The sequence below is a fragment of the Carcharhinus amblyrhynchos genome, chromosome 4 (assembly GCF_965287045.1).
Source record: "Carcharhinus amblyrhynchos chromosome 4, sCarAmb.v2.hapA, whole genome shotgun sequence".
Lineage (NCBI taxonomy): Eukaryota > Metazoa > Chordata > Chondrichthyes > Carcharhiniformes > Carcharhinidae > Carcharhinus > Carcharhinus amblyrhynchos.
In genome coordinates, this window is record NC_137327.1 from 63,184,934 (window position 1) to 63,210,736 (window position 25,803).

The following is a 25,803-nucleotide window of genomic DNA, read 5'->3' on the forward strand; positions in this document are numbered from 1 at the left end:
ACATACAATGGCAATAGTGTGCACCATCCAGAAGATTTACTGCAGCAACTTGTCAAGACTGCATCATTAGCATCTTTCAAATCAATGAATTCTGTCACCTGGAAGGACAAAAGCAGCAGACACTTAAGAATGCCACTACCTGCCCATTCTACTCCAAGCCACACCACTGTGAATTGGAAATATATTGCTATGCACTGTTGTTGAATAAAAAATGCTGCAACTCCCCTGCGAAAAACACTATGGTTGTACTTATATCACATGAACTTCATGGCTCAGCACCACCTTTTCAAAGACCATTAGGGATGGGCAACAATTGCTGGCTTTGCCAGTGACATTCATCAAAAAAAGATAACTTAAAGAAAGAGCAGTCAATCTCACGTCTGGAACTTTGCTGTTTTGACTATATTTGGACCAAGGGCTATACAGAAATGCATCAGCAATATCATTGTCAGGTTGATGCCAGTGCTGTAATTCTAATGGAACAGCTTGGTTAAATGTTCAGATAGATGTGGAGTACAAGACTTCGGGAGTACAGATGTCATGTTGTTGGGAATATAGCCTTTGCAGTATCCAGTTACTAAGCCATATCTTGAAATGTGGAATCTTCCAGCTTTTTTTGGATGGTGGGGATCTTGCAAGGAGGCCAAAATGCACAAGCCCCTCAACATTTCTCATTGAGATGGTTGAAAGCTCTTCAGCCATGTCTCTTGTATTTAAGAGCTTTAACACAGTAAAACATCTCAATACTCCACATGAGCATAATCAGACAATATTTGAGAATCAAATCTTCATTTAACTTTTGTTTGCTCCAAGGAGAAGAGCCCCAACTTATCCAGTCTCTCCACTTAACTGAAGTTCCCTATCCCTTGCATAATTCAAATAAATTTCTTCTGTATCCTCTGCAGGTCCTTAATATTTTCCCAATGTGTGCTACCTTGAATTGAATACAATAGACAATTGAGGTCCAACCATTTATGAATCATAGAATAACTACAGTGCAGAAGAAGTCATTCAACCCATCAAGTCTACATTGACTCTCTGACAGGATATCTTACCCAGGCCCTATCCCTGTAACCCCCACACATTTATCTCACTAACCTATATACCTTGGGAGACTAAGGGATAATTTAACATGATCAATCAGCCCAACCTACACATCTTTGGACTGTAGAAGGAAAGTAGAGCACCCAGATGAAATCCACACGGACATCAGTGACTCCAGATCCCTGAAGCAGTGTGGCAACAGTGCTAACCACTCTGCCTCCCTATGAAGGGCTAGAATAAATTCATAGAATCCCTACATTGCAGGAGGAGGCCATTCAGCCCATCAAGTTTATACAATCCCACACAAGCCCTATCTCCATAACCCCATACATTTACCCGGCTAATCCCCTTGACACTAGGGTTAATTTATCATGGCTGATTAACCTTATCCACACATCTTTAGACTGTTTCTTTAGAAGGAATTTTTCAAAATGCAGCTAATGAAAATACAACAAAATTTATCCCAGCTTATAAATCAAAGAAAGGATTTAATACAGAAACATCATTACTCCAAAGTTGGAATCTCACCATAATTCCACACAATTTCTTATTTATAGTGAATCAGCTGGTCAGCTGACAATTACATCCCTCTGTAATTGGTTCCATGGTTTACTGGGTCAGCTGACACATCTTGTTCCCATTTGTCACATTACATCCAATACAAAGTTGTCAGTTGTCATTGGTTACATTCTAACAAATTCCCTTTGTTTTTTCATTTTTTTCAAAATAATTTAAGACAACCATCCTCCAGTATTTTTACTAACTTTCCAGTACCTGCACCCCTTTTTGTAAAACAGTTGGATACCTATAGATTAGCACTGACCCAGTTAAGTTTGGAAACTTCTTTGTTTTCTAGCATTTGCTTAATGGGGGTTAAATCAATTCTTAATCTTTTTTCCGCTACACTTTTTGTGCGTTAACATACAGACCGATTTTCCACATAACACTTAATTGGTATTTCCTTACCTGATGTGCCCATTAAAAAAAAAATTCTGTGAATTTGCCTGACAAATATATCCCCCTATCCAATGCCTCCACTAATGCTAGGGTTTCAGCCACCAATGTGCTTTTAACCACCCTTCTTATTTTCTTTGCTTCCCAGGTCAAGGGGCAACATTTTCGTTCCTTACCTACCAGGAATATTATGAATCCAGCACTGCTTGAATATCCATCAGTAGATTGGCATGTGAAGCATCACTAAACACAACTAATTTCATATCTTCTGGTTCTCCTAAGTGCTGGGAATTAAATTATACACTCCTCTAATTTTAACATTTTTAATGTTTTATTAGCTTGCAAGATCTCTCTGACTGTTGCACTCTTCAGCTGAGCTCTAGGACATTATAGTCCCCATCTGGTCTTGTCTGTGTGCATAGCCAATTTAGCTGCCCTATCATACTCCTCAACAACTCTGCTTCTTTTTCGTTGGTCCGTTCCTCTTTTTCCATTGTCCTCTCTCTGATAATGGGAATGGGATCAATATTGGTCAGATATCCCTGTTAAATCATTGTTACAGCAGATGTACTTTGTCAGATATCAAGACCAAGATATCAAGAAGTACCAGCTACTTGACTCCCTATTTTAAAATCTGCTTTCAGCTTCTCAATTATCCTTTTTCCAAAATCTTCTGTGCCACCCCATAGGAAATCATCCACATGCATCATGAAAATTCTAACTAATTTTCCTTTAGCCTTCCAGTGTAACATTGCTGGATCTGCTTTTAACTGAACACAGCCAGTTTTCAGTAATACAGATTGCATAGAGAAATACCAGACTCTTGATGTATCACTTAACCCACATTTGTTCAATTTCCACAAATATCTGCTTCTTGGGTGGCCTCAAAAACTTTTCTTTGACTGTTTCACCCTGGAGAAATGCTTTGATATCAATCGATTTACACATCCAATTATGAGATAATAGAACAGCAAAAAAAAATTTTCATTGTCACTTTCCTTGCTGTGGGTGAATCAACTCTCATGTTTCTTCCATCCAAATGTTCCTCATACCCACAGGCTACTAATCTGGCTTTAGCTTTATACATTCCATTCTGCAAAACGTTCTATATGCAAAGCCACCTATGGGACAAAGCAGTCTGCCCCTCATCTGGTACCTTGGTTTACACCTCAGACTCCTTCAAACTGTCCAGCTCCCTTTGTTTGACCTCTCTTACTTCCACAAGCTCCATTTTGTTTGTAGCTATCAATACTTCCTTATCATGGGGGCTTCTGCTCCTATTCCTATCATTGGTTTGATTCCTAGACTTCCTCGTTAAGCTCTGGCCTCTACTGCCATGATTGAGAATAGCAGCCCTGACAGAAACAGACCACTGTTCTCTGTTGACATAACTTTGGTCACAGATTCATGACTTTTTCCTGAGTTCACTAATGCTTACTGTCTCATCCTCAGGACTTGGGTCTCACTTTTTATTTTGTTTTCATTTGTTCACCGCATTCTCCTAATGTATAGCTTTGGCTTCTTGCCCTCACTGTTGTATGTTGAGCTAGTGTTTGTACTTTCCTGAAAATAGTGGCCTCCCTCCACTTTGGGTAGCTGAACCTCTGAAGTAGCATCTTCATCCCTTATTTTACTGGTATTTTGTTGATCATCAGATTCCCTCTCATCGACTGCTCCTCATAATAAACGCAGGATATGTGCATGTAAGGTACAAGGTGCCTTCTGTACTTCTGCATCTTGCTCAGATGCTCCAGATTCATACCCAAGTGCCACTACTCTCAAAGAGTGGGCCCACACTGTCTGGTTACCATGTTGTACTATAACTACCTTCCGTCTGTTGCTATCACTTGTTTGAAAAAACAAACACCAAATTACAATGGGTTTTCCCTCTGCTACCAATGTTTCTTCAGAAAGAACTCTTCAAAATGCAGCTAATGAAAATACAAAAAATCTTACTCCAACTTATAAATCAAAGAAAGCATTTAATAAAGAACTATCATTACTCCAAACTTTAGAGCCTCACCCTGAGCAAATCCAAGCTCACCACAGTGCTGCATAGTTCCTTATTTATAGTGAATCAGCTGGTCAGCTGACTATTACATCCCTCTGTAATTGGTTCCATGGTTTACTGGATCAACTGACCCTTACATCTTGTTCCCATTCGTCACATTACATTCTAACACGGACTATGGGAGGAAACTGGAGAACCCAAGGAAACCCATGCAGACAAGTGCAAACTCCACCTAGACAGTGAACCAAAGCTGGAATTGAACTTGGCGCTGTGAGGCAGCAGTGCTAACCACTGTACCACCCACACTGTATGCTTTTATACTCAATTTCTCCTTTACTAAAACTGAGGCTTAAATTTTCTGACCATTTGCACTGACAAAATCTTTCTGTCCCGTTGACAGTGACCCGCCTCCATGAGTTCCCTAGTAGTGGAGGGTGTGAACAATGGGAAAACCTGTTCACAGCTACGGAACCAGAAGATTTTGCCCAGTAGATCTCACATGCTTTCATAGCCTTTTCTATTGTTTCGTAACTCCATGTCAGGGGACATGGAGTTGGTGGTAGGGTATTAGCGTGGATAGAGGACTGGTTGTCAAATAGGAGGCAGAGAGTGGAGGTCAATGGGTGCTATTTGGATTGGCGGTTGGTGACTAGTGGAGTGCCTCAGGGGTCGGTGCTGGGGCCTCAGCTATTTACCATTTATATAGATGATCTGGAGGAGGGAACCGAGTGTATGGTGTCGAAATTTGCTGATGACACCAAGATTGGTGGAAAAGCAAATTGTGCAGAGGGTGTGGAGAGTCTGCAGAAGGATCTAGATAGGCTGGGCGAATGGGCCAGGAACTGGCAAATGGAATTTAATGTTGGCAAGTGCGAGGTGGTCCACTTTGGTAGGAATAATGGTAGGAAGGATTATTACTTACGTGGAGAAAAACTGCAGCAGGCGACGGTGCAGAGGGACCTCGGGGTCCTTGTGCATGAGTCGCAAAAACCCAGCTTGCAGGTGCAGCAGGTGGTCAGGAATGCGAATGGGGTGCTAGCCTTCATAGCGAGGGGGATTGAATATAAAAGTAGGGAGGTCTTGCTGCGGCTATATAGGGCATTGGTGAGGCCGCAGCTGGAGTACTGTGTGCAGTTCTGGGCGCCGTACTTACGCAAGGATGTTTTGGCCTTGGAGGGAGCGCAGAGGAGGTTTACTCGGCTGATGCCGGAGTTGAGGGGGTTGAGCTATGAGGAGAGGCTGAATAAACTAGGCTTGTACTCGTTAGAGTTTAGAAGAATGAGGGGAGATCTCATTGAGACGTATAAGATGATGAATGGGATGGATAGGATAGAGGTGGAGAGACTCTTCCCGCTCAGAAAGGACAGTAGGACTAGGGGGCACAGCCTCAAGATAAAGGGGGGGCGGTTTAGAACGGAGTTGAGGAGGAACTTCTTCACTCAAAGGGTGGTGAATCTCTGGAATTCTCTGCCCGTTGAAGTGGTGGAGGCTACCTCACTAAATATTTTTAAGACGCGGGTTGATGGGTTTTTGATAAGAGAGGAGATTAAGGGTTATGGGGAGAGGGCGGTAATGTGGAACTGAGCCACGACAGATCAGCCATGATCTTATTGAATGGCGGGGCAGGCTCGAAGGGCCAGATGGCCTACTCCTGCTCCTATTTCTTATGTTCTTATGTAAGCGCTACACAGGCAGAACATACCATTCATAGAGTACACAGAGGAAAAGGACAGAGTGTAGAATATAGTGTTACAGTTACAAATAGGGTGAAGAGAAAGATCAGCTTAATATAGGGTAAGACCGTTCAAAAATCTGATCACAGTAGGCTACCTTCACATATTTGTGTGCAAATACCCCCAAGTTTTTCTGCCCCCTTTAAAATGCCTCATTAATTTGAAATCAATAAAATCTGGAATTAAAAGTCTAATGATGTAAATGAAACCATTGTGGATTGTTGTTTAAAAAAAAATCTAGTTTACTAATGTCCCTTTAGGGAAGGAAATTTGCTATTCTTACCTGGTGCTGAAATCTTGACTTCCGAGTTTGACTTTAATACAATCACACAAAATACTTAACTGACAGATTGTCTTTATTTTGCTTGCTATCAAGGGGAGAGGTTCTTGATACAATAGGCCAGAGACAGCACTCCACCAGACAAAGAATCATCCTGGCTTATACAATCCTGCAGCTGTCATTCAGTTGGACACAATCCAATCAAAAGTGTTACAGATGACATGCTCTACATATTGATTCAGTAGAATGAAAATACTGAACAACCCTGATCTGTGAGATCATGATACCTTGTGGAATATTCCAATATTATCATCCCTGAGCCTGTCCTCTAGTCTCTTAGTCAGATATCATGTCTATTTTGATAGCAGCCTCACAAACCGTCTTCACTAAAACAGTCTCACATGGTATCCTTTAATTGATAAAGTGGGCTACAAAAGTGATTAGTACATTATGGCCTTGTCAGTAAAGTCAACTGAATCTCTAAGGGATGTGGTCAACTCAACTTGCCTTCAGGATATCCCCCAATTATAGTCCTGATAAGTTTGTTCATTGCCAACATAATGAACACATGTACATTGTTCATCAATTCAATGACTGAGCTTTTTAATCACTACCTAAAATTTTGAGGATGTCATCATGTTACCATTAATACTTGTCAGTTCCCACTAAATCCCTACCACAACTCTTTCGTTAGCTGTGACAGTACTGTTTTTCTGACTGTTTTGATTAGAAACTGTGAAGGCAACCTCATTAAAACTTACTCTTGTATCAGTTGTTTCTGATAAGGTGTCTGATAAGGCAATTAAGTCTCCTTTATGGCTTTGTGATTTGAACAGTTGGGTGCTTTAAAGGAATGTATCTAACATATGTTTAATATCAAAGGGCACTCTGTAACTGTGCATCTAAGTTTCTTTGTTTAACTTCCAAAATGTATAGAAGATACATTTATATGTATGGATTAATTAAAGGTATTACATGTACCTTTAAAACGACAAAGTATTTAAAACACCTAATTACAATTACTAACAAACTTACTCCCCATTGATAAAGTGAATTTTACATTGAAATTGATTAAACAAAAACCTTAGCAGAGTCTGGCAATCTTATTTCTCGTATCCATCTTTTTACATTGGTCTGGCCCACATGTGACTCCAGATCCACAGCAATGTTGTTGACTCTTAAAACACCCAACAAGCTACTTAGTTCAGGGCAATTAGAGGTGGGCAATAAATGCTAACCTAAATAGTGAGCCCAAATGCCATGAACAAGTAAAGTAATTATATATCTTTATAAATATATACATATATTACCAAGGGCAGTGGTCCGAATTATAATCCTGGGAAGTATCACTCTATGTTTCACTCCAGTCTGGAAAACAATCATTCACCACTGCTGTGCTTTCTGTCCCTCTGCCACTTGCATATTCACTCTGCCTCTATCTCTTTAATCTCATTAACTTCACTTCTGCTCATCAAACCATGATGTGGTGCTTTGTGAACACCCTTTTGTCCATCTATACAATATAAACTGCACTACTGTCATCAATCCTTACTGTTAGTTTTTGGAAGAACTTTTATTGGGTTTGTCACATATGATTTACTTTTAACAAATCTATGCTGCCCTCCAGTTATTAGCCCATATTTAATGTCAATTTATTTTCACCTAGATTATTGTCTCAATGTTTCTTCCAGCACTGACATTGGAGTGTCTGACATTAGTTTCTAGATTTATCACTATTTTAAAGGTGGGGTGTAACTCTGGAACCATCCACATATCCAAGGAAGATTGGAATGATGTGGCCAGAGTCTCTCTGCTTTCTATCCTACCTCTCACAGTAATGGAGGATGCAGTCCATCCAGGTGACATTTCTGGTTAGAATACTTATGGCCTTAGAAGTTCTAATATTACTGCTACCTGTTCCTTTACTGATTTCATATCTGTAGGTTTCTAACACTTTATCTTTCCTCTATCTTTTCTCTATTTGTTTCTCGGTCTTTTTCTCAACATTTATTTTCGTATAACATTTTCAGAAACTTAGTATTTTCTAACGAGCATAAAAATATCCAGAGAATTATTTACTTGGAGTATGCAATTTCTTGATCTGTGTTTTCAATATACGCCACAATTGGAACAAGATAAAATGAGCTGGAAGCACATGTTGTATTTGGAGGATACAATGCTGTGGGCATCACAGAGACGTGGCTGCAAGGGGATCAGATGTGGGATCTGAATATCCAAGGATATGTGTCCTATTGAAAGGACAGGCAGATGGGTAGAGGAGGCAGGTTGCCTTGTTGATAAGGAGAAAAATTAAATCATTAGTAAGAAATGATATAGGGTCAGACAGCATAGAATCTGGGTAGAGTTGAGGAATCGCAAAGGGAAAAAGATGCTGGTGGGAGTTATATCCAGGCCCCCTATCAGTAGTCTGGATGGACAGAAAATAAATCAGGAGATAGAAAAGGCACATAAGAAAGGCAATATTACAGTCACCATGGGGGATTTCAATATGCAGGTGAATGGGAAAATCAAATTAGTAGTGGCCCCCAAGATAAAGAATTTGTAGAATGTCTACAGGATGGTTTTTTGGACAAGTTTGTCCTAGAGCCCACTAAGGATCAGGCACTTCTGGATCTGGTGATGTGTAATGATTTAAGGGAGCTTAAGGTGGAGGAACACCTAGGGGGCAGTGACCACAATATGACAGAAATCACCTTGCAGTTTGAGAGGGAAATGTTGGAATCAGATATAATGGTGCTACAACTGAGTAAAGGAAACTACAAGGCCATGAGGGAGGAGCTGGCCGATTTGATTGGTAAGGGAGCCTAGCAGGAATGACTGTGGGACAATGGTGGCAGGAATTTTTGGGAATAATTTAGAAGGCATAACATAAATTCATTCCAAGGAAGAGGAAGCATGTTAAGGGGAGGACAAGGCAACCATGGCTGACAAGAGAAGTCAGGGATAGCATAAAAGCAAAGGAAAGAGTATACTGTGAGGCGAGGAATAGTGGGTAATCAGAGGATTGGGAAGCCTTTAAAAGCAAGCAGAGGACAACTGAAAAAACAATAAGGGTGGAGATGACAAAATATGAGGGTAAGCTGGCTAGTAATATAAATAAAGATTGTAAGAGGTATTTTTAGATATATTAAAGGCAAGAGAGAGGCAAGAATGGACATTGGACCGCCGGAAAATGAGGCTGGAGAAGTAGTAATGGGGGACAGAGAAATGTCAGAGGAATTGAATAGGTATTTTGTATCCATTGTACCAGTCTTCGAGGTAGAATTCTTTGAGGAGATAACATGCCAGAACTTCAAGAGAGTCAAGGGGCAGGGGTAAACGTAATGGCCATCACTAAGGAGAAGGCGCTAGGGAAGTTGAAAGGACTGAAAATCACCTAGACCGGATAAACTACACCCCAGTATTCTGAAGGAGATAGCTGAGGAGATTGTGAGGGCTTTGGTGGTGATCTTTCATAAGTCACTAGGGTCAGGGAAGGCCCCACAGGATTGGAAAAAGGGTATTGTAACACCTCTGTTTAGGAAGGGAGGGAGGCAGAAGATAGGCCAGTTAGTCTGACCTCGGTCCTGGTAAGATTTTGGAGTCCATTACGAAGGATGAAATTGCGGAGTACTCGGAAATGCTTTCTAAAATGGGGCTGAGTCAGCACGGCTTCGTCAAAGGGAGGTCATGTTTGACAAGTCTGTTAGAATTCTTTGAGGAGGTAACAAAGAAATTAGACAAAGGAGAACCAGTGGATGTGATTTATTCAGATTTCCAGAAAGATTTTGACATGGTGCCTTAGAGGAGGCTGTTAAATAAGCTAAGAGCCAATGGTGTGAACGGCAAGATGCTGGCATGGATAGAAGATTGGTTGACAGACAGAAAGTAAAGAGTGGGAATAAGAAGGTCCTTTTCAAGATGGCAACCAGTGATGAGTGGTGTTCTATAGGGGTCAGTATTGGGACCACAACTTTTTAGCATATACATTAATGATCTGGAAGGTGGAACTAAGGGCATGGTTGCTAAATTTGTGGATGATACAAAGACATGTAGAGGGGCAGATAGTGTTGAAGAAATGAGGAGGCCACAGAAATTACTTGGACAGTCTAGGAAATTGAGCAAAGAAGTGGCAGATGGAATACAATGTGTGAAAGTGTGAGGTAATGCACTTTGGTAGAAAGAATAGAGGCATAGATAATTTTCTAAACGGGAAAAGGCTTCAGAAATCTGAAGCACAAAGGGACTTGGGAGTCCTGGTTCAGGGCTCTAAGGTTAACATGCAGGTTCAGTTGGCAGTTAAGAAGGCTAATTTAATGTTTGTGTTCATTTCTAGAGGGCTAGAATATAAGAGCAGGGATGTACTGCTGAAGCTGTATAAGTATCATAGAACCCTACAATGCAGAAAGAGGTCCTTATGGCCCATCGAGTCTGCACCGGCCACAATCCCACCCAGGCCCTACCCCCCATATCCCCACATATTTTACCCACTAATCCCTCTAACCTACACATCTCAAGACACTAAGGGGCAATTTTAGCATGGCCAATCAACCTAACCTGCATATCTTTGGACTGTGGGAGGAAACCAGAGCACCCAGAAGAAACCCACGCAGACACGAGGAGAGTGTGCAAACTCTACAATCAGGCTTTGGTCAGTCCCCATTTGGAATATTGAGAGCAGTTTTGGGCCCCATATCGAAAGAAAGTGGTGCTAGCCTTGGAGGGGGTCCAAAGAAGGTCCATAAGAATGATCTCAGGAATGAAGGGTTTGTCATAGGAGGGGCTGTTGAAGAGTCTGGATCTATACTCAGTGGACTTTAGAAGGATGAGGGAGGATCTAATCAAAACTTACAGAATACAGAAAGGCCTGGATAGAGTGGACGAGGAGAGGATGTTTCCACTGGTGGGAGAGACTAGAACTCGAGCATGCAACCTCAGACTAAAGGGACGTTCCTTGAAAACTGAGATGAGGAGAAATTTCTTCAGTCAGAGGGTGGTGAATCTGTGGAACTCATTGCCACAGAGGGCTGTGGAGGCCAAGTCATTGAAAGTCGTTAAGACAGAGAAAGTTAGGTTCTTGATCAATAAGGGGATCAAGGGTTATGCGGAGAAGAAATGAGAATTATATCAGCCATGATTGAATGGCAGAGCAGATTAATTCTGCTTCTATTCCTTATGGTCTTGTGGATACTCATTTTGCGTATTGCTAAAAAGGGACATGCTGTCAAAGCTTTTCATCTTGCACTTATCAGGAATGTTTCATAAGAATGACAATTATAAAGGGAACAACAATTGATATTGCTTGAGAAGAGTGCACTGATTGATTTGGAAATGGATTCTTGCAAACATACTGGGGAACAGTTAACTGCCAAGCTTTTGTATAAATTCAAACCAGGCAAGTCAACTCTGATAGGTCAAGGAATTGCCATAGGGAATGAACCAGGGAATGGCTATCCACCAAGCTTTTGTTCAGCTGAATAAGGCACAATGTGTGCTCATGTTCCTTCTGACTGCAAAAGACAGGGCCCTGTGTTTGAATATATGTAGCTTCCCGCGTGTATGAGTAAGCCATACATGGTGGCTGGGTGGGGTGGGGGGGAGGGGGGTGCAGCCACACTCACCCCAAAACCAGAAAATCCTGCCAGGGGTCAACGGACATTTGCATGTTCCGTGTCCCATCTGCTACGATTCCTGTGGTGGGCAGGATAGGGAAATTCCACCCCAATAACTTTAAATTGGTTATCAGTGTAATTCCTAGAACAATCAGTATTGAGTAGCAAATGTTGCCCCGTCACAGAATCGCAATATGTTTTGAGTTTTGCAAGCAGGTACTGGTAACAAGAAGATTCGTGAGGACAGCACGGTAGCACAGTGGTTAGCACTGCTGCTTCACAGCTCCAGAGTCCTGGGTTCGATTCCCGGCTTGGGTCACTATATATGTGGAGTTTGCACATTCTCCTCGTGTCTGCGTGGGTTTCTTCTGGGTGCTCCAGTTTCCTCCCACAGCCCAAAGATGTGTGGGTTAGGTCAATTGGCCATGCTAAAATTGCCCTTTAATGTCCTGAGATGCATTGGTTCGAGGGATTAGCGGGTAAAATATATAGGGATATGGGGGTAGGGCCTGGGTGAGATTGTGGTCGATGCAGACTTGACAGGCCGAATGGCCTCTTCCTGCACTGTAGGATTTCTATGATTCTATGGTGATTCCAGTGGTGGGAGCAGCCATAAAATTCCATCAATTAACTATGTATCAGAAATATACAAAGGATAGGAAGTTCTGGTAGCTTAGTGGTCATTCCATTCAAGACACGTTACTCATGGAAAGTGACAAAGATGTCTGTGAGAGCTGAGTCTAAAGGATATCCCATGGCAACATTATCTGTTTGGGTATACATGGTATGATTAAAACTGAAATCAACTGTGTGAGTTGCCGAGTTCTTAGGTTCAATGACTATATTTCAGACAATAGCAACATGTGTACATTGCCATGATATAGTGATGAAGTGAAAATGTTAATGGCTTCCTTGAGCAATACATTGGTGAATATGCTTCAGTGTCAAATAAATGCATGGAGAGACTATTGCCACTGATATGCAAGTCCTGTATGGACTTCGCAAAATGAAGGAACCCTTCACCATGTGAGTGGAAAATTTGCTCAGAATTGGTTATAGCAGCTCACCCAACCACACGGCAGTTTGTGTTGTGCAAAACTAACCATAAATAAGATAGGACATAAAGGGACATCACTGGTGGTGAGTGTCTGGAACAAGCTGCCAAAGGTGGTAGTAGAGGCAGGTACAATTTTGTCTTTAAAAAGCACTTAGACAGTTACATGGGTAGGATGGGTATAGAGGGATATGGGCCAATCATGGGCAATTGGTTAAAAAAAAGGTGGCATGAACAAGTTGGGCTGTTTCCATGCTGTAAACCTCAATCACTCTATGACTTTTGTGTGCCTTGGGCAGCCCATTCATACACAAACATAATGGACTGTGAGGATGAATCTTATGATGTATAAAAGTAACAAGCTGCCAGGCGGTATAAGTCTAACAAGCATTTTTGTAACTTGCCTTTGACCAGATGACCCAGCTCTTTCTTAGTGACTGGTCTAGTGGATACTAATTTGGACCAGCTATTAAGAATGGCACGCATTTTGTTGATATATCACACATGTTAACGATGACTGTCCAGAGTTTTTGTTGGGTTTACAATCATGGATGTCTGAGTTGGTCTTGAAGGCTCACAATATTACCAGATATTTGCATTGCATCTGGAAATCAGCCCGGCCATTCAGGATCTAGCGATATACATACACCATTTCAGCTAGATGTGCTGTTAAGAATTTAGCGTCTTCAGTGGATGCTGGGGTTTATGGTCAGATAGCTCAGAGTAGAGGAGTTCGAACTTAGAAATATCTCTTCCCTTTTGAAGTAAGATGAGGGCATACCAAAACTAAAGCCATACACAAGGATAACCTGCTCACTCTCTAAGAGTACATGGTCAGAGAGATCACTAAATGCTTGGCAGCATCATTATTTGCACTGCCAAATACTTCTGCTTAAGTGCATTTACAGCATGTTTCAAATATATGTTGTTTATGGTGCAGTCAAACCAAAAAAATGAAAGAAGTCTGCACTTCAGACCAAGTGCAGTGTAAATTAGTAACCCAACTACCAACCTGTTCAATCATATCCTGCATAAACACTTCTTCAATTGAGGTTGGTGTGACACTTTAGTTTTAATCAATATACTTAGAAATGAACACTGGAGCAACTTTGAGCTCAATACACTGTGGGAGAAATTTGATAGATAGCTTACCTTAGCTGTGACTCAAACAATGTTGGTGATGTCCCAGATTTGGTATTTGATGTATCTTTGTCTCAGGAATACAAATATTCATTGTTCGTACAGAACTTGAGAATTGCTGAAAAACAGAGGCATGTTTTTGAAGCTTTTTGTCTTGTACTTGTCAGAACATACTTGTAAGAATTTCAACTGTAAAGGGAACAACAATTCATAATGCCTGGGAAGAGAGTGTTGATTGGTTGGCAAGTGGACAAAAGTATCACTTTTATCCCTGAGTTCATGTAAAATTGAAGTTTAAATTAATGGGCAAACTCTGAGGAAATTTAACCCAAGTGCCTTGGAGAAATGGGTACACTTCTAGGTTTTCTAAGTTGCAAATGGATGCATCTAGATTTGTTGTATAAGTAGATTTGACTTGCACACTTCTGAAATGTTTCCTAACTGCCTTCAGATGATACTTCGCAAGCAACCAATTGTTTGTGCATTATTCTATGTTAAACCTGCTCTTCCTTTGCTATAGACTAATTGGTTTCCATTGCTTGCCCAGGTATTAGTGTGGATGATGTAGCTTCTATCTTTGAGGAGCATCTTATTTGCCAGAACATTAATATACACCAGTGCCTGGAGAACATTGCACGTGGTGGAATCTATGTGGAAGATGAGAGGAAATTCCTTTTCCATAATATACTTGTGGGGGATCTGGCTGAAGCTCGCTTCAAGATCATCAATGCAGGCAAAGTAGCTGCTGATGTGTTGGCATCAGTAAAACCAGTTTCTAACAAGGTAAGAGCAGATTGAAGTCACCAAAAATGTGCAAGCTCTAACCCTAACCTCGTTGGGTTCACCAGCCTATTAACCATGCCCCAGTTCTATTTAAACTTCTGTAAGCAAGAGTATCCGAATAACGCAGGACATTTACCTTTTACCACAAAGTGGTAATTCTGCACATTAGTCATCTGTAACTTTACCAGTACATAACCTTTGATGGGTACACATGGTCTGTATATGTTTGCAATGTGATCTTGGCAGGCTTTAGTGGCAGGGCTTTTAACTTCTTGATTTGGGTATGAAGACCACCTCCACCCCTATATCAGCTGCCATTTTCATAGTTTTCCCTTCCATACTAAATGTGACCACTCTAAGGGGAGTCTGTTGCTCAGTTTGTGGCATCTTTGAAGAGGTGGCAGAGTTCTGAGAGTTCAGAAACATGCTCCTGGATACTTTATTGGACTGGCTAGTTTGTGGCCTCCAGTATGAAGCCATCCAGAGGAGGTTATAAGTTGAAAGGAATTTAGAGTTTAAGTCTGCTTTGGAGAAGGCAACTTCAATGGAATAAGCTGCAAGGGAAGTATTGCAGTTGGATGTCAGTGTCCGAGTGCACAATGTGATGCATGCCCCACAGAGCCTGGTTTAGAGAGCACCGAGTTAGGGAGAACCCAGAAACAATCAATTTCGCCCCATAACGACAGAATATTCCGTTTGAACTCTTGTTTCTCAGGACTGACTGCTTCCTCTGCAGACCTGACTCCTTATCCTCTCCATGGCTGGCAACACGGACATTTTGTTTTGCTCTCTCTGGGCTTAATTGCACCTAGCAATATCGGGCAATGTGATCAACTTGCTTGAACTTGCAACATTGAGCCTCTCGTGTCCAGGAATTCCACTCCCTGTGGCCTATCCTGCCACATCGCTGGCATTCTGCTTTCATTGCCAGATAGTGATCCAAACAACTCACTAGCTCTACCTACCAACTTTGTTTGAATCAATAATACCCACTTGGTCTGTGGCCATTTCATTTGTTTAGGTACTTTCTCAATGAAATGATAAAAGCTTCTATACCCTTCTCATCAAACCTTGGCAATGCTTGGACATATTTAAACAGATCCACACCACGCCTTTGACTATGACGTTTTCATTCTTCCTCGCTGTCCTCATCACCACATTCAACTTTTCCATTTACCTCCGCTATGTTAAGTTGATGTGCACTTTTCAGTCCCAGTTTCAGAAGTTCGCATTTCTTTCTGTTTCCTTTTCCTCTGCTGGGGCTATTCTTTCCATTTTTTGTTTCCTTATCTGTGATTCTAGCAGTTTCATTTTTTTGTTGCAAGTCAAACTGTTTTAATTAGTTTTATGTTCTAGCAGTTTCATTTGTAATTGAATTCTAGCCATTTCCAATGACTATGGCTGTGTTTCTGGCAAATTTAAGTGCTGAGCTGTCACCACAATTATCACTGCCTTCCTCACCCCTTCAGGTAATGTCAACAGTAGTGTTTTTGCCTATTCTAAAGGCTTTGTTTTAATCGCCTTTTGTAAACCACCTTGAGTGACTTTTTCAACATTAGGAAACACTTATCCACTAAAAGAGCCATTACGCCACAACACACTCCCTACTTAAACTGAATACAACACCAGAAAAGAAAACAAATATATTCACTGTGTGCTGTCTTTGAGTCCAATAATCCCAAACCAAATATAACATATAGATTTTATTTATTGAATGGCGGGACAGGCTCGAAGGGCTAGATGGCCTACTCCTGCTCCTATTTCTTATGTTCTTATGAGCCCCCATTTGTTAAGACTCAGGCCAAAAACTCCAAACTATTTTGTGAAATTAGTCTAGACGCTAGGTTTTACATTTGATTTTGACATTAGTGTGTGTATAAGGTGTTTCACTTCAGGTATGATTCAAATGACCCACTAGGAAGCTTTTATCATGCAAAGTTTATTGAAGAACTTATTTTAATATAACAAAAAGAATTAGCATAACTCCTACCAGTTACACAACTTAAACATGACACAGTATAACTCTTAACACCTAGTTATCTCTGTAGTTCCAATGTAAAACAATATCCCATGGACATACACCCTTCTTCAGCATTATTAGCGCAATAACAAGGTGAAAAGGCATGTTAACAGGGTGGTGAAAAAGAATATGACACACTCGTCTTTTTCATTTGGGGTATAGATTGCAAAAGCAGAGTGGTCATGGTGAAGTTGTATAGAACTTTGGTGAGGCCACAGTTGGAGTACTGTGTGCGGTTCTGGTCACCACATTATAGGAAGAATGTAATCATACTGGAAGGGATACAGAGGAGATTCATCAAGATATTGCCTTAGATGGAACATTTAAGTTATAAAGAGAGATTAGATGGGCTTGTATTGTTGCTCTGGAGCAGAGAAAACTGAGGGGTGACCTAATTGAGGTGTTCAGGATTATGAAGGGCATGGACAGGGTAGATAGGGAACAGGTGTTCCCCCTAGTTGAAAGGTCAGTTACGAGGGGACACAAGTTAAAAGTCAGGAGTGGAAGGTTTAGAGGGGTTTGAGAAAAAACCTTTTTACTCGAAGGGTGATGATGGTCTGGAATACACTGCCTGGAGGGTGGCGGTGACGAGATGCCTCACATCCTTTAAAAAGTATCTGGATGGGAACTTGGCACACTATAACATTCAAGGCTATGGGCCAAGTGGGATTAGGTGGGCAGGTCAAGACCTTTCATATGTCAGTGCAGACTCATTTGGCCAAAGGGCTTCTTCTGCATTGTAATATTCTGTGAAATATGTTCACGTGCTGCTGGATTTTCAGCTTAATAACACTTCTGGACAATGAACCCAACAGCAGTTTTCAGAGCCAGATGTATCCGCAAACAGCAAAACCTCAGGAGGTAAACCCAGTCTCTGGCTGCTTCCAACACAGTAACATTTAAACATCAAATCTCAAACTCCAGAGAGGGGTAAAATCATTGGTTTTCAGAAGCTGAGAGAAACATCAAAACTAAAACTAGAATGCACTGTGGAAAATAGCTCTCCCAGGCATATCACCTGACCGGTCAATTACCCCAAATCAAACTCTCTGCAATCCCAGGAGAACATTAAAACCACAGAACACTGCATTAGTTCAGATTAAAACTACCATGATGTCAATTATATTGCCTCAGTAACAGTAAAGAATTCCAACTTTAGCAATACTGTGCTGACCAAAATCCCAGGGACTGCTGAAACATCCTGAGGAGAAACATGATTAAAATACATTTCTTAAAGGCAAGTATCATCACACCAGTAATATGCATGCAGTATTGTGCACAAAGAACCATGAGGTTGACTTAAACACAGGGAAGCTCTTTATTGTAGTTGTGCACTATTCCACATTGAGTTTAAAGTTGTTTAACTGGATTCCACAATGGGAGGAGCTAATTACCCCAGAGGTCACCTGTCCACATTCAGAGGGGCTGTACATACCCTAAACGCTATATACATATAACACGTATCATACAATAGCCAAGTTAGATGTTTGTAAGATGTTTCCTGCTTGAAGAATCCAGAACTAGTGGATGCAATTTCAAAATAAGGGGGAAGCCACTTAGCCATTATTGTCCTGAATAGCAAAACAGGTTCAGTGGGCTGAATGGCCCTCTTCTACTTCAATGTACCTATATTCCTACTCACCATCCATGCCATCTCATCTGTCCCCCATGCTTTTTGGCTATTTTGTTCTGAAATTTTAAAAAAGCCAGCATATTTAAATAACTTCAGAACATGATTCATGTTGCTGATGACACAAACATGAGTGGAAAAGCAAATTGCGTGGAAGGCGCGAAAAGTCTGCAGAGAGATCTGGATAGGCTGAGCGAGGACCTGGCAGATGGAGTATAATGTTAGCAAATGTGAGGTTATCCACTTCGGTAGAAATAATAGTAGGAGGCATTATTATTAAAAAGGGTGAAAACCTGCAGCATGCTATGGTGCAGAGGGACCTGGGGGTCCTTGTGCACGAATCGCAAAAACCCAGTCTGCAGGTGCAGCAGGTGATCAAGAAGGCGAATGGAATGTTGGCCTTTTTAGTGAGGGGGATAGAATATAAAAGCAAGGAGGTCTTGCTGCAACTGTACAGGGCACTGGTGACGCTGCAACTGGAGTACTATGTGCAGTTTTGGTCGCCGCATTTGCGAAAGGATATATTGGCCTTGGAGGGAGTGCAGAGAAGGTTCACAAGGCTGATACCGGAGATAAGAGGGTTAGCCTACGAAGAGAGATTGAATAGACTGGGTCTGTACTCGTTAGAGTTTAGAAGACTGAGGGGGTATCTTATAGAGACTTAAAAGATAATAAAGGGGGTAGGTAGGGTAGAGGCAGAGAGATTCTTCCCGCTTAGAAAGGATAGCAGAACTGGAGGACACAGCCTCAAGATAAGGGGGGGACAGTTCAGATCGGAGTTGAGGAGGGACGTCTTCACTCAAAGGGTGGTGAGTCTCTGGAATTCTCTGCCCATTGAAGTGGTGGAGGCTACCTTGCTGAATATATTTAAGTCACGGGTAGATAGATTTCTGATAGACAAGGGAATTACGGGTTATGGGGAGAAAGCGGGAAAGTGGAACTGATCCACTTCAGATCAGCCGTGATCTTATTGAATGGCGGGGCAGGCTCGAAGAGCTAGATGGCCTACTGCTGCTCCTATTTCTTATGTTCTTATGATTCAAGCACTGTTTTCTCCAAGTTTGTATACATAATATTTCTTGCATTGATTAAAGTATGCAGTGCATCCCAATCCTTGCACAATATTAGTCAATGCAGTGATCAATTTACTTTTATGGTGCAGAACCTTATATTCGATTACTGCAGTAAAAACATAGATAACCTATTCACAGCATCTAATAATGACATTTGAAGCTGTCAAAATATTTTGCGCTAAGCAGTCAAAATGTTTCTAACTCCTCAGCAGACATCCTCCAAGGTTCTCAAGGTGTGATGTGTTATATTTTCTTTCAAGGCCCAAGTTTGTCTGTGTGTGTGTGGGGTCTACCTAGAACATAGAACACTACGGCACAAACAGGCCCTTCGGCCCACAAGTTGCGCTGATCGTATCCCTACCTACCAGGCCTATCTATAATCCTCAATCCCATTAAATCCCACGTACTCATCCAGAAGTCTCTTAAAAGAGCCCAACGAGTTCGCCTCCACTACCACAAATGGCAGCCAATTCCACTCAGTCATCACCCTCTGAGTGAAAAACTTACTCCTAACATCTCCTCTGTGAGATGGGATCCCTATGGGATGTTTGTGGGGTTCTTTTGAAGGGGAAATTAAGATTTTTGGACCCACAGTCTCAGTTTTGTTGATTCCTATATACGGTCCAAATATGTACACATTAGGTGGGTTGGCCATATTAAATTGCCCCTTTGTGTCCTAAGGTGTGCAAGTTAGGAGGATTCGTGGGTAAATGCATGTGTTGGGGTGAGGGGGTGGAACATAACATAAGAACATAAGAACATAAGAAATTGCAGCAGGAATAGGCCATCTAGCCCTTCGAGCCTGCCCCGCCATTCAATAAGATCATGGCTGATCTGTCGTGGCTCAGTTCCACATTCCCGCCCTCTCCCCATAACCCTTAATCCCCTTGCTTATCAAAAACCTATCAACCCACGTCTTAAAAATATTGAGCGAGGCAGCCTCCACCACTTCAACGGGCAGAGAATTCCAGAGATTCACCACCCTTTGAGTAAAGAAATTCCTCCTCAACTCTGTTCTAAACCGCCCCCCCTTTATCTTGAGGCTGTGCCCCCTAGTCCTACTGTCCTTTCTGAGCGGGAAGAGCCTCTCCACCTCTATCCTATCCATCCCATTCAACATCTTATACGTCTCAATGAGATCTCCCCTCATTCTTCTAAACTCTAACAAGTACAAGCCTAGTTTATTCAGCCTCTCCTCATAGTTCAACCCCCTCAACTCCGGTATCAGCCTAGTAAACCTCCTCTGCACTCCCTCCAAGGCCAAAATATCCTTGCGTAAGTGCGGCAACTAAAACTGCACACAGTACTCCAGCTGCGGCCTCACCAGTGCCCTATACAGCTGCAGCAAGACCTCCCTACTTTTATATTCAATCCCCCTCGCGATGAAGGCCAGCATCCCATTCGCCTTCCTGACCACCTGCGGCACCTGCAGGCTGGGTTTTTGCGACTCATGCACAAGGACCCCGAGGTCCCTCTGCACCGTCGCATGCTGCAGTTTTTCGCCACGTAAGTAATAGTCTTTCCTACCATTATTCCTACCAAAGTGGACAACCTCACATTTGCCAACATTAAATTCCATTTACCAGTTCTCGGCCCAAACCTAAGTAAGATGCTCTGTCAGAGAGTCAGTGCAGACTTGATGTGCCTAATGGCTTCTTTTTGCATTATTCGGATTATATAGGGAGTATATGATTCCAAACCTTTCCTGAGACACAAAAATATGGCCCCTTAACACTCATTCTCTCTATAGATGCTGCCTGTCCTGCTAGTAATTCCAGCATTTTCTGGTTTTATGATTTCCAGCATCTGCCGTATTTAGCTGTCTCTAAAATTCCAACAATAATTTTTGGTTCACCATCATTTTGTTTTTGTCTTGCAGGCTGCTGCTCGCATTGGTGATATTTTTGATGTGGCACCCACCCGGCTGAACATTTCGAGTTATGACCATAAGTTTGTGGTTGTTACGTTCACTCCTCAAACAATGCAGAACTACCAGTGCATATTTGAAGCTGTTGTGGAACCAACACCTGGGTATACCCATGGTCTATAGAAATTATATTGTCAATTGATGGGACAGAACAGATACATAAATGATTAAGAATAATTACACAACTTGACAAAGTCATAAAAAGTGCAAACAAAGCACTGGAATTCTAAAAAAATATATAATTAGGAAAGTAATATTAAATGTGTATTGAATTTAGATCAGCTGATACTTATATATGAAATTCAGTCGTATGACATGGGTACTTTGATGCTTTTGTTGCATTGTTTTTGTTTCAAAATGGCATTCAGAAAGGACAGTAGGACTAGAGGGCACAGCCTCGAGATAAAGGGGGGGCGTTTTAGAACGGAGTTGAGGAGGAACTTCTTCACTCAAAGGGTGGTGAATCTCTGGAATTCTCTGCCCGTTGAAGTGGTGGAGGCTACCTCGCTAAATATATTTAAGACGCGGGTTGGTAGGTTTTTGATAAGAGAGGGGATTAAGGGTTATGGGGAGAGGGCGGGAATGTGGAACTGAGCCACGACAGATCAGCCATGATCTTATTGAATGGCGGGGCAGGCTCGAAGGGCTAGGTGGCCTACTCCTGCTCCTATTTCTTATGTTCTTATGTTATTATGTTCATGCACACATCTGGTCCAGGTGACTCCAAATGTTGTCTTGGTTAGGTTGTTAGCTTGCACAGGCTGCATGTGCCTAGAGTCATAGAATCATAGAGGTTTATAGCACGGAAACAGGCCGTTCGACCCAACTTGTCCATGCCACCCTTTTTTTTAAAACCCCTAGTCTAATCCCAATTGCCTGCAGTTGGACCATATCCCTCTATACCGTTTGTATCCATGTAACTTTCTAAATGCTTTTTAAAAGATAAAATTTTACTCGTCTCTACTACCACCTCTGGCAGCTCGTTCCAGACACTCACCACCCGCTGCGAAAAAATTGCCCCTCTGGATACTTTTGTATCTCTCCCCTCTCACCTTAAAGCTATGCCCTCTACTTTTAGACTCCCCTACTTTTGGGGAAAAAATATTGACTATCTACCTTGCCTATGCCCCTCATTATTTTATGGACCTCTATAAAGTCACCCCTCAGCCTTCTACGCTCCAAAGAAAAAAGTCCCAGTCTATTCACAGTGGAAGCTGATCTGGGAGATTTTGCGACAGATTTGCAGCAGATGGAAAAGATTGAGTATGTGGATATTAAGGAGGAGGATGTGTTAGAACTTTTGAATTCTATCAAGATAGATAAGTCGCCGGGACCAGATGGGATGTACCCCAGGATACTGTGGGAGGCGAGGGAAGTGATTGCAGAGCCCCTGGCAATGATCTTTGCGTCGTCAATGGAGACGGGAGAGGTTCCGGAAGATTGGAGGATTGCGGATGTAGTTCCTATTTTCAAGAAAGGGAACAGAGACAGCCTGGGAAATTACCGACCGGTGAGTCTGACCTCAGTGGTTGGTAAGCTGATGGAGAGGCTTCTGAGGGACAAGATTTACGAGCATTTGGAGAGGTTTGACATGATCAGGAATAGTCAGCATGGATTTGTCAAGGGCAGATCGTGCCTTACGAGCCTAGTTGAGTTCTTCGATAATGTGACTGAACACATTGACGAAGGAAGTGCCGTGGACGTGGTGTACATGGACTTCAGCAAGGCGTTTGATAAGGTCCCCCATGCAAGACTTCTTGAGAAGGTGAGAGGGCATGGGATCCAGAGGGGGCTTTGGCCTTGTGGATCCAGAACTGGCTTGCCTGCAGAAGGCAGAGAGTGGTTGTGGATGGGTCTTTTTCTGAATGGAGGTCAGTCACCAGTGGAGTGCGCCAGGGATCTGTTCTAGGACCCTTGCTGTTTGTCATTTTCATAAATGACCTGGATGAGGAAGTGGAGGGATGGGTAAGTAAGTTCGCTGATGACATGAAGGTCGGTGGTGTTGTGGATGGTCTGGAAGGATGTCAAAAGTTGCAGCAGGACATAAATAGGATGCAGGACTGGGCGGAGAAGTGGCAGATGGACTTCAACGCGGATAAATGTGTAGTCGTCCATTTTGGCAGAACCAATGGGATGAACGAGTACGCTATCAAGGGCAGGAGTCTTAGTAGTGTTGAAGAGCAGAAGGATCTTGGGGTCCGGGTCCACAGGACTCTTAAATCGGCCTCGCAGGTGGAGGATGTGGTCAAGAAGGCGTATGGTGTACTGGCCTTCATTAATCGAGGGATTGAGTTTAGGAGTCGGGAGGTAATGCTGCAACTTTATAAGACCCTTGTCAGGCCTCATTTGGAGTACTGTGCGCAGTTCTGGTCGCCTCACTATAGGAAAGACGTAGAAGCTATTGAAAGGGTACAGAGGAGATTTACAAGGATGTTGCCTGGACTGGGAGGCATACCTTATGAAGTTAGGTTGAGGGAGCTGGGACTCTTTTCCCTGGAGAGACGAAGGTTGAGAGGCGACCTGATAGAAGTTTATAAAATGTTGAGAGGAATAGATAGGGTGGATTGTCGGAGGCTATTTCCCCAGGTTGAAATGGTCGCTACGAGAGGACACAGATTTAAGGTGCGGGGAGGAAAGTACAGAAGTGATGTTAGGGGTAAGTTTTTCACTCAGAGGGTGGTGAGTGAATGGAATCGGCTGCCGTCAGTGGTGGTGGAGGCGAACTCGCTGGGGTCTTTTAAAAGACTTCTGGATGAGTATATGGGGTTTAATGGGATTGGGGGTTATAGATAGGTCTATAGATTGGTAGGTGTTGATGTGTTCGGCGCAACTCGTGGGCCGAAGGGCCTGTTTGTGCTGTAGTGTTCTATGTTCTATGTTCTATTCAGCCTCTCCTTATAATTCAATCCATCAAGTCCCGGTAACATCCTAGTAAATCTTTTCTGCACTCTTTCTAGTTTAATAATATCCTTTCTATAATAGTGTGACCAGAATTGCACACAGTATTCCAAGTGTGGCCTTACCAATGTCTTGTACAACTTCAACAAGATGTCCCAGCTCCTGTATTCAATGTTGACAGATGAAACTAAGCATGCCGAATGCCTTCTTCACCACTCTGTCCACCTGTGACTCCACTTTTCAAGGAGCTAAGAACATATATCCCTAGATCTCTGTTCTATAACTCTCCCCAGTGCCCTACCATTAACTGAGTAAGTCCTGCCCCGTTTCAATCTACCAAAATGCATCACATCGCATTTATCTAAATTAAACTCCATCTGCCATTCATCAGCCCACTGGCCCAATTGATCAAGATCCTGTTGCAATTAGAGATAACATTCTTCAATGTCCACTATGCCACCAATCTTGGTGTCATCTGCAAACTTACTAACCATGCCCCCTAAATTCTTCTCTAAATCATTAATATAAATGACAAAATGAAGTATTCAGAATAGACATCATAACGTCAATCAATGTGTAATGCTAATTTAATGCTAACTGCCATTAGAGCTCAGAGCTCCAAGCTAATATCCTTAAAGAACAAAGAACAAAGAACAAAATCAGCCTGGGAAACAGGCCCTTCAGCCCAACGAACCCGCGCCGCCATCTCAACACCACCAGTCCACCTCTCTACCCACGACCCCTGTCTAATGTTTTATGGCCATCCAGATTGAGGGAAACTGATTTAGGAACAATTTATTCCTGCCAATCAGCCTACCAGCACATCTTTGGGGTGTGGGAGGAAACCGGAGCACCCGGAGAAAACCCACGCAAGCACGGGGAGAATGTGCAAACTCCCACAGACACTGGCCCAAATCCATGTATCTGCACAGCAATCAGTGATAGTCACTGAGCTGTCGTCTTGCCCAGTATCTTGTCCAGTTTAGGCACACACTAACAACATGAAGCACTAGGCCAATCTCGAACAACCAAGAGCAGCCCCAGTACGACCCATCACGTGTATGCCCCTTGTTGGACACGAGGTGGACCAACTTAAAACCTGTGAATGAAAAGAGAAAAAACATTATTATCATACTGTACCCATTTACATTACCAGGGACGCCCCAATGCTAATGACCCTTATTTAAAAGGATCTCCTATATCCACCCATCTCCAACTCAGTCATGTGCCTGTCTAAGTTACTCTTAAAGGACTCTAGCGTGTTTGCCTCCACCACCTTACTAGGCAGAGCATTCCATACCCCCATTACCCTCTGTGTGAAAAACCTCCCTCTAATATCTGTGTTGTACCTCTCCCCCCTCACCTTAAGTCCATGGCCCCTTGTCCTAAGTGTCTCTATTATAGGAAATAGCTTACCTCTGTTTACTCTATCTATACCCTTCATAATCTTATATACCTCTATTAGATCCCCCCTCAGTCGGCGTCTTTCAAGGGAAAAGAGCCCCAATTTCTTCAATCTTTCCTCATACCCTAGTCCTTCCATACCAGGCAACATCCTGGTAAACCTCCTCTGCACTCTGTCCAGAGTCTCCACGTCCTTCCGGTAGTAAGGCGACCAGAACTGGACGCAGTACTCCAAATGCG

General features: G+C 42.4%; 1 protein-coding gene across 1 annotated transcript in view; it reads left to right on the forward strand.

Annotated features, from left to right (window-relative positions):
* The window catches only part of hydin (HYDIN axonemal central pair apparatus protein), a 1,114,396-nt gene that overhangs the window by 844,847 nt on the left and 243,746 nt on the right, over nucleotides 1–25,803 (forward strand). The window contains exons 60-61 of the mRNA XM_080187991.1: nucleotides 14,376–14,611; nucleotides 21,214–21,365. Of these exons, the coding sequence (XP_080044117.1) occupies nucleotides 14,376–14,611; nucleotides 21,214–21,365 (388 nt within the window). The remainder of the gene's footprint in view (nucleotides 1–14,375; nucleotides 14,612–21,213; nucleotides 21,366–25,803) is intronic.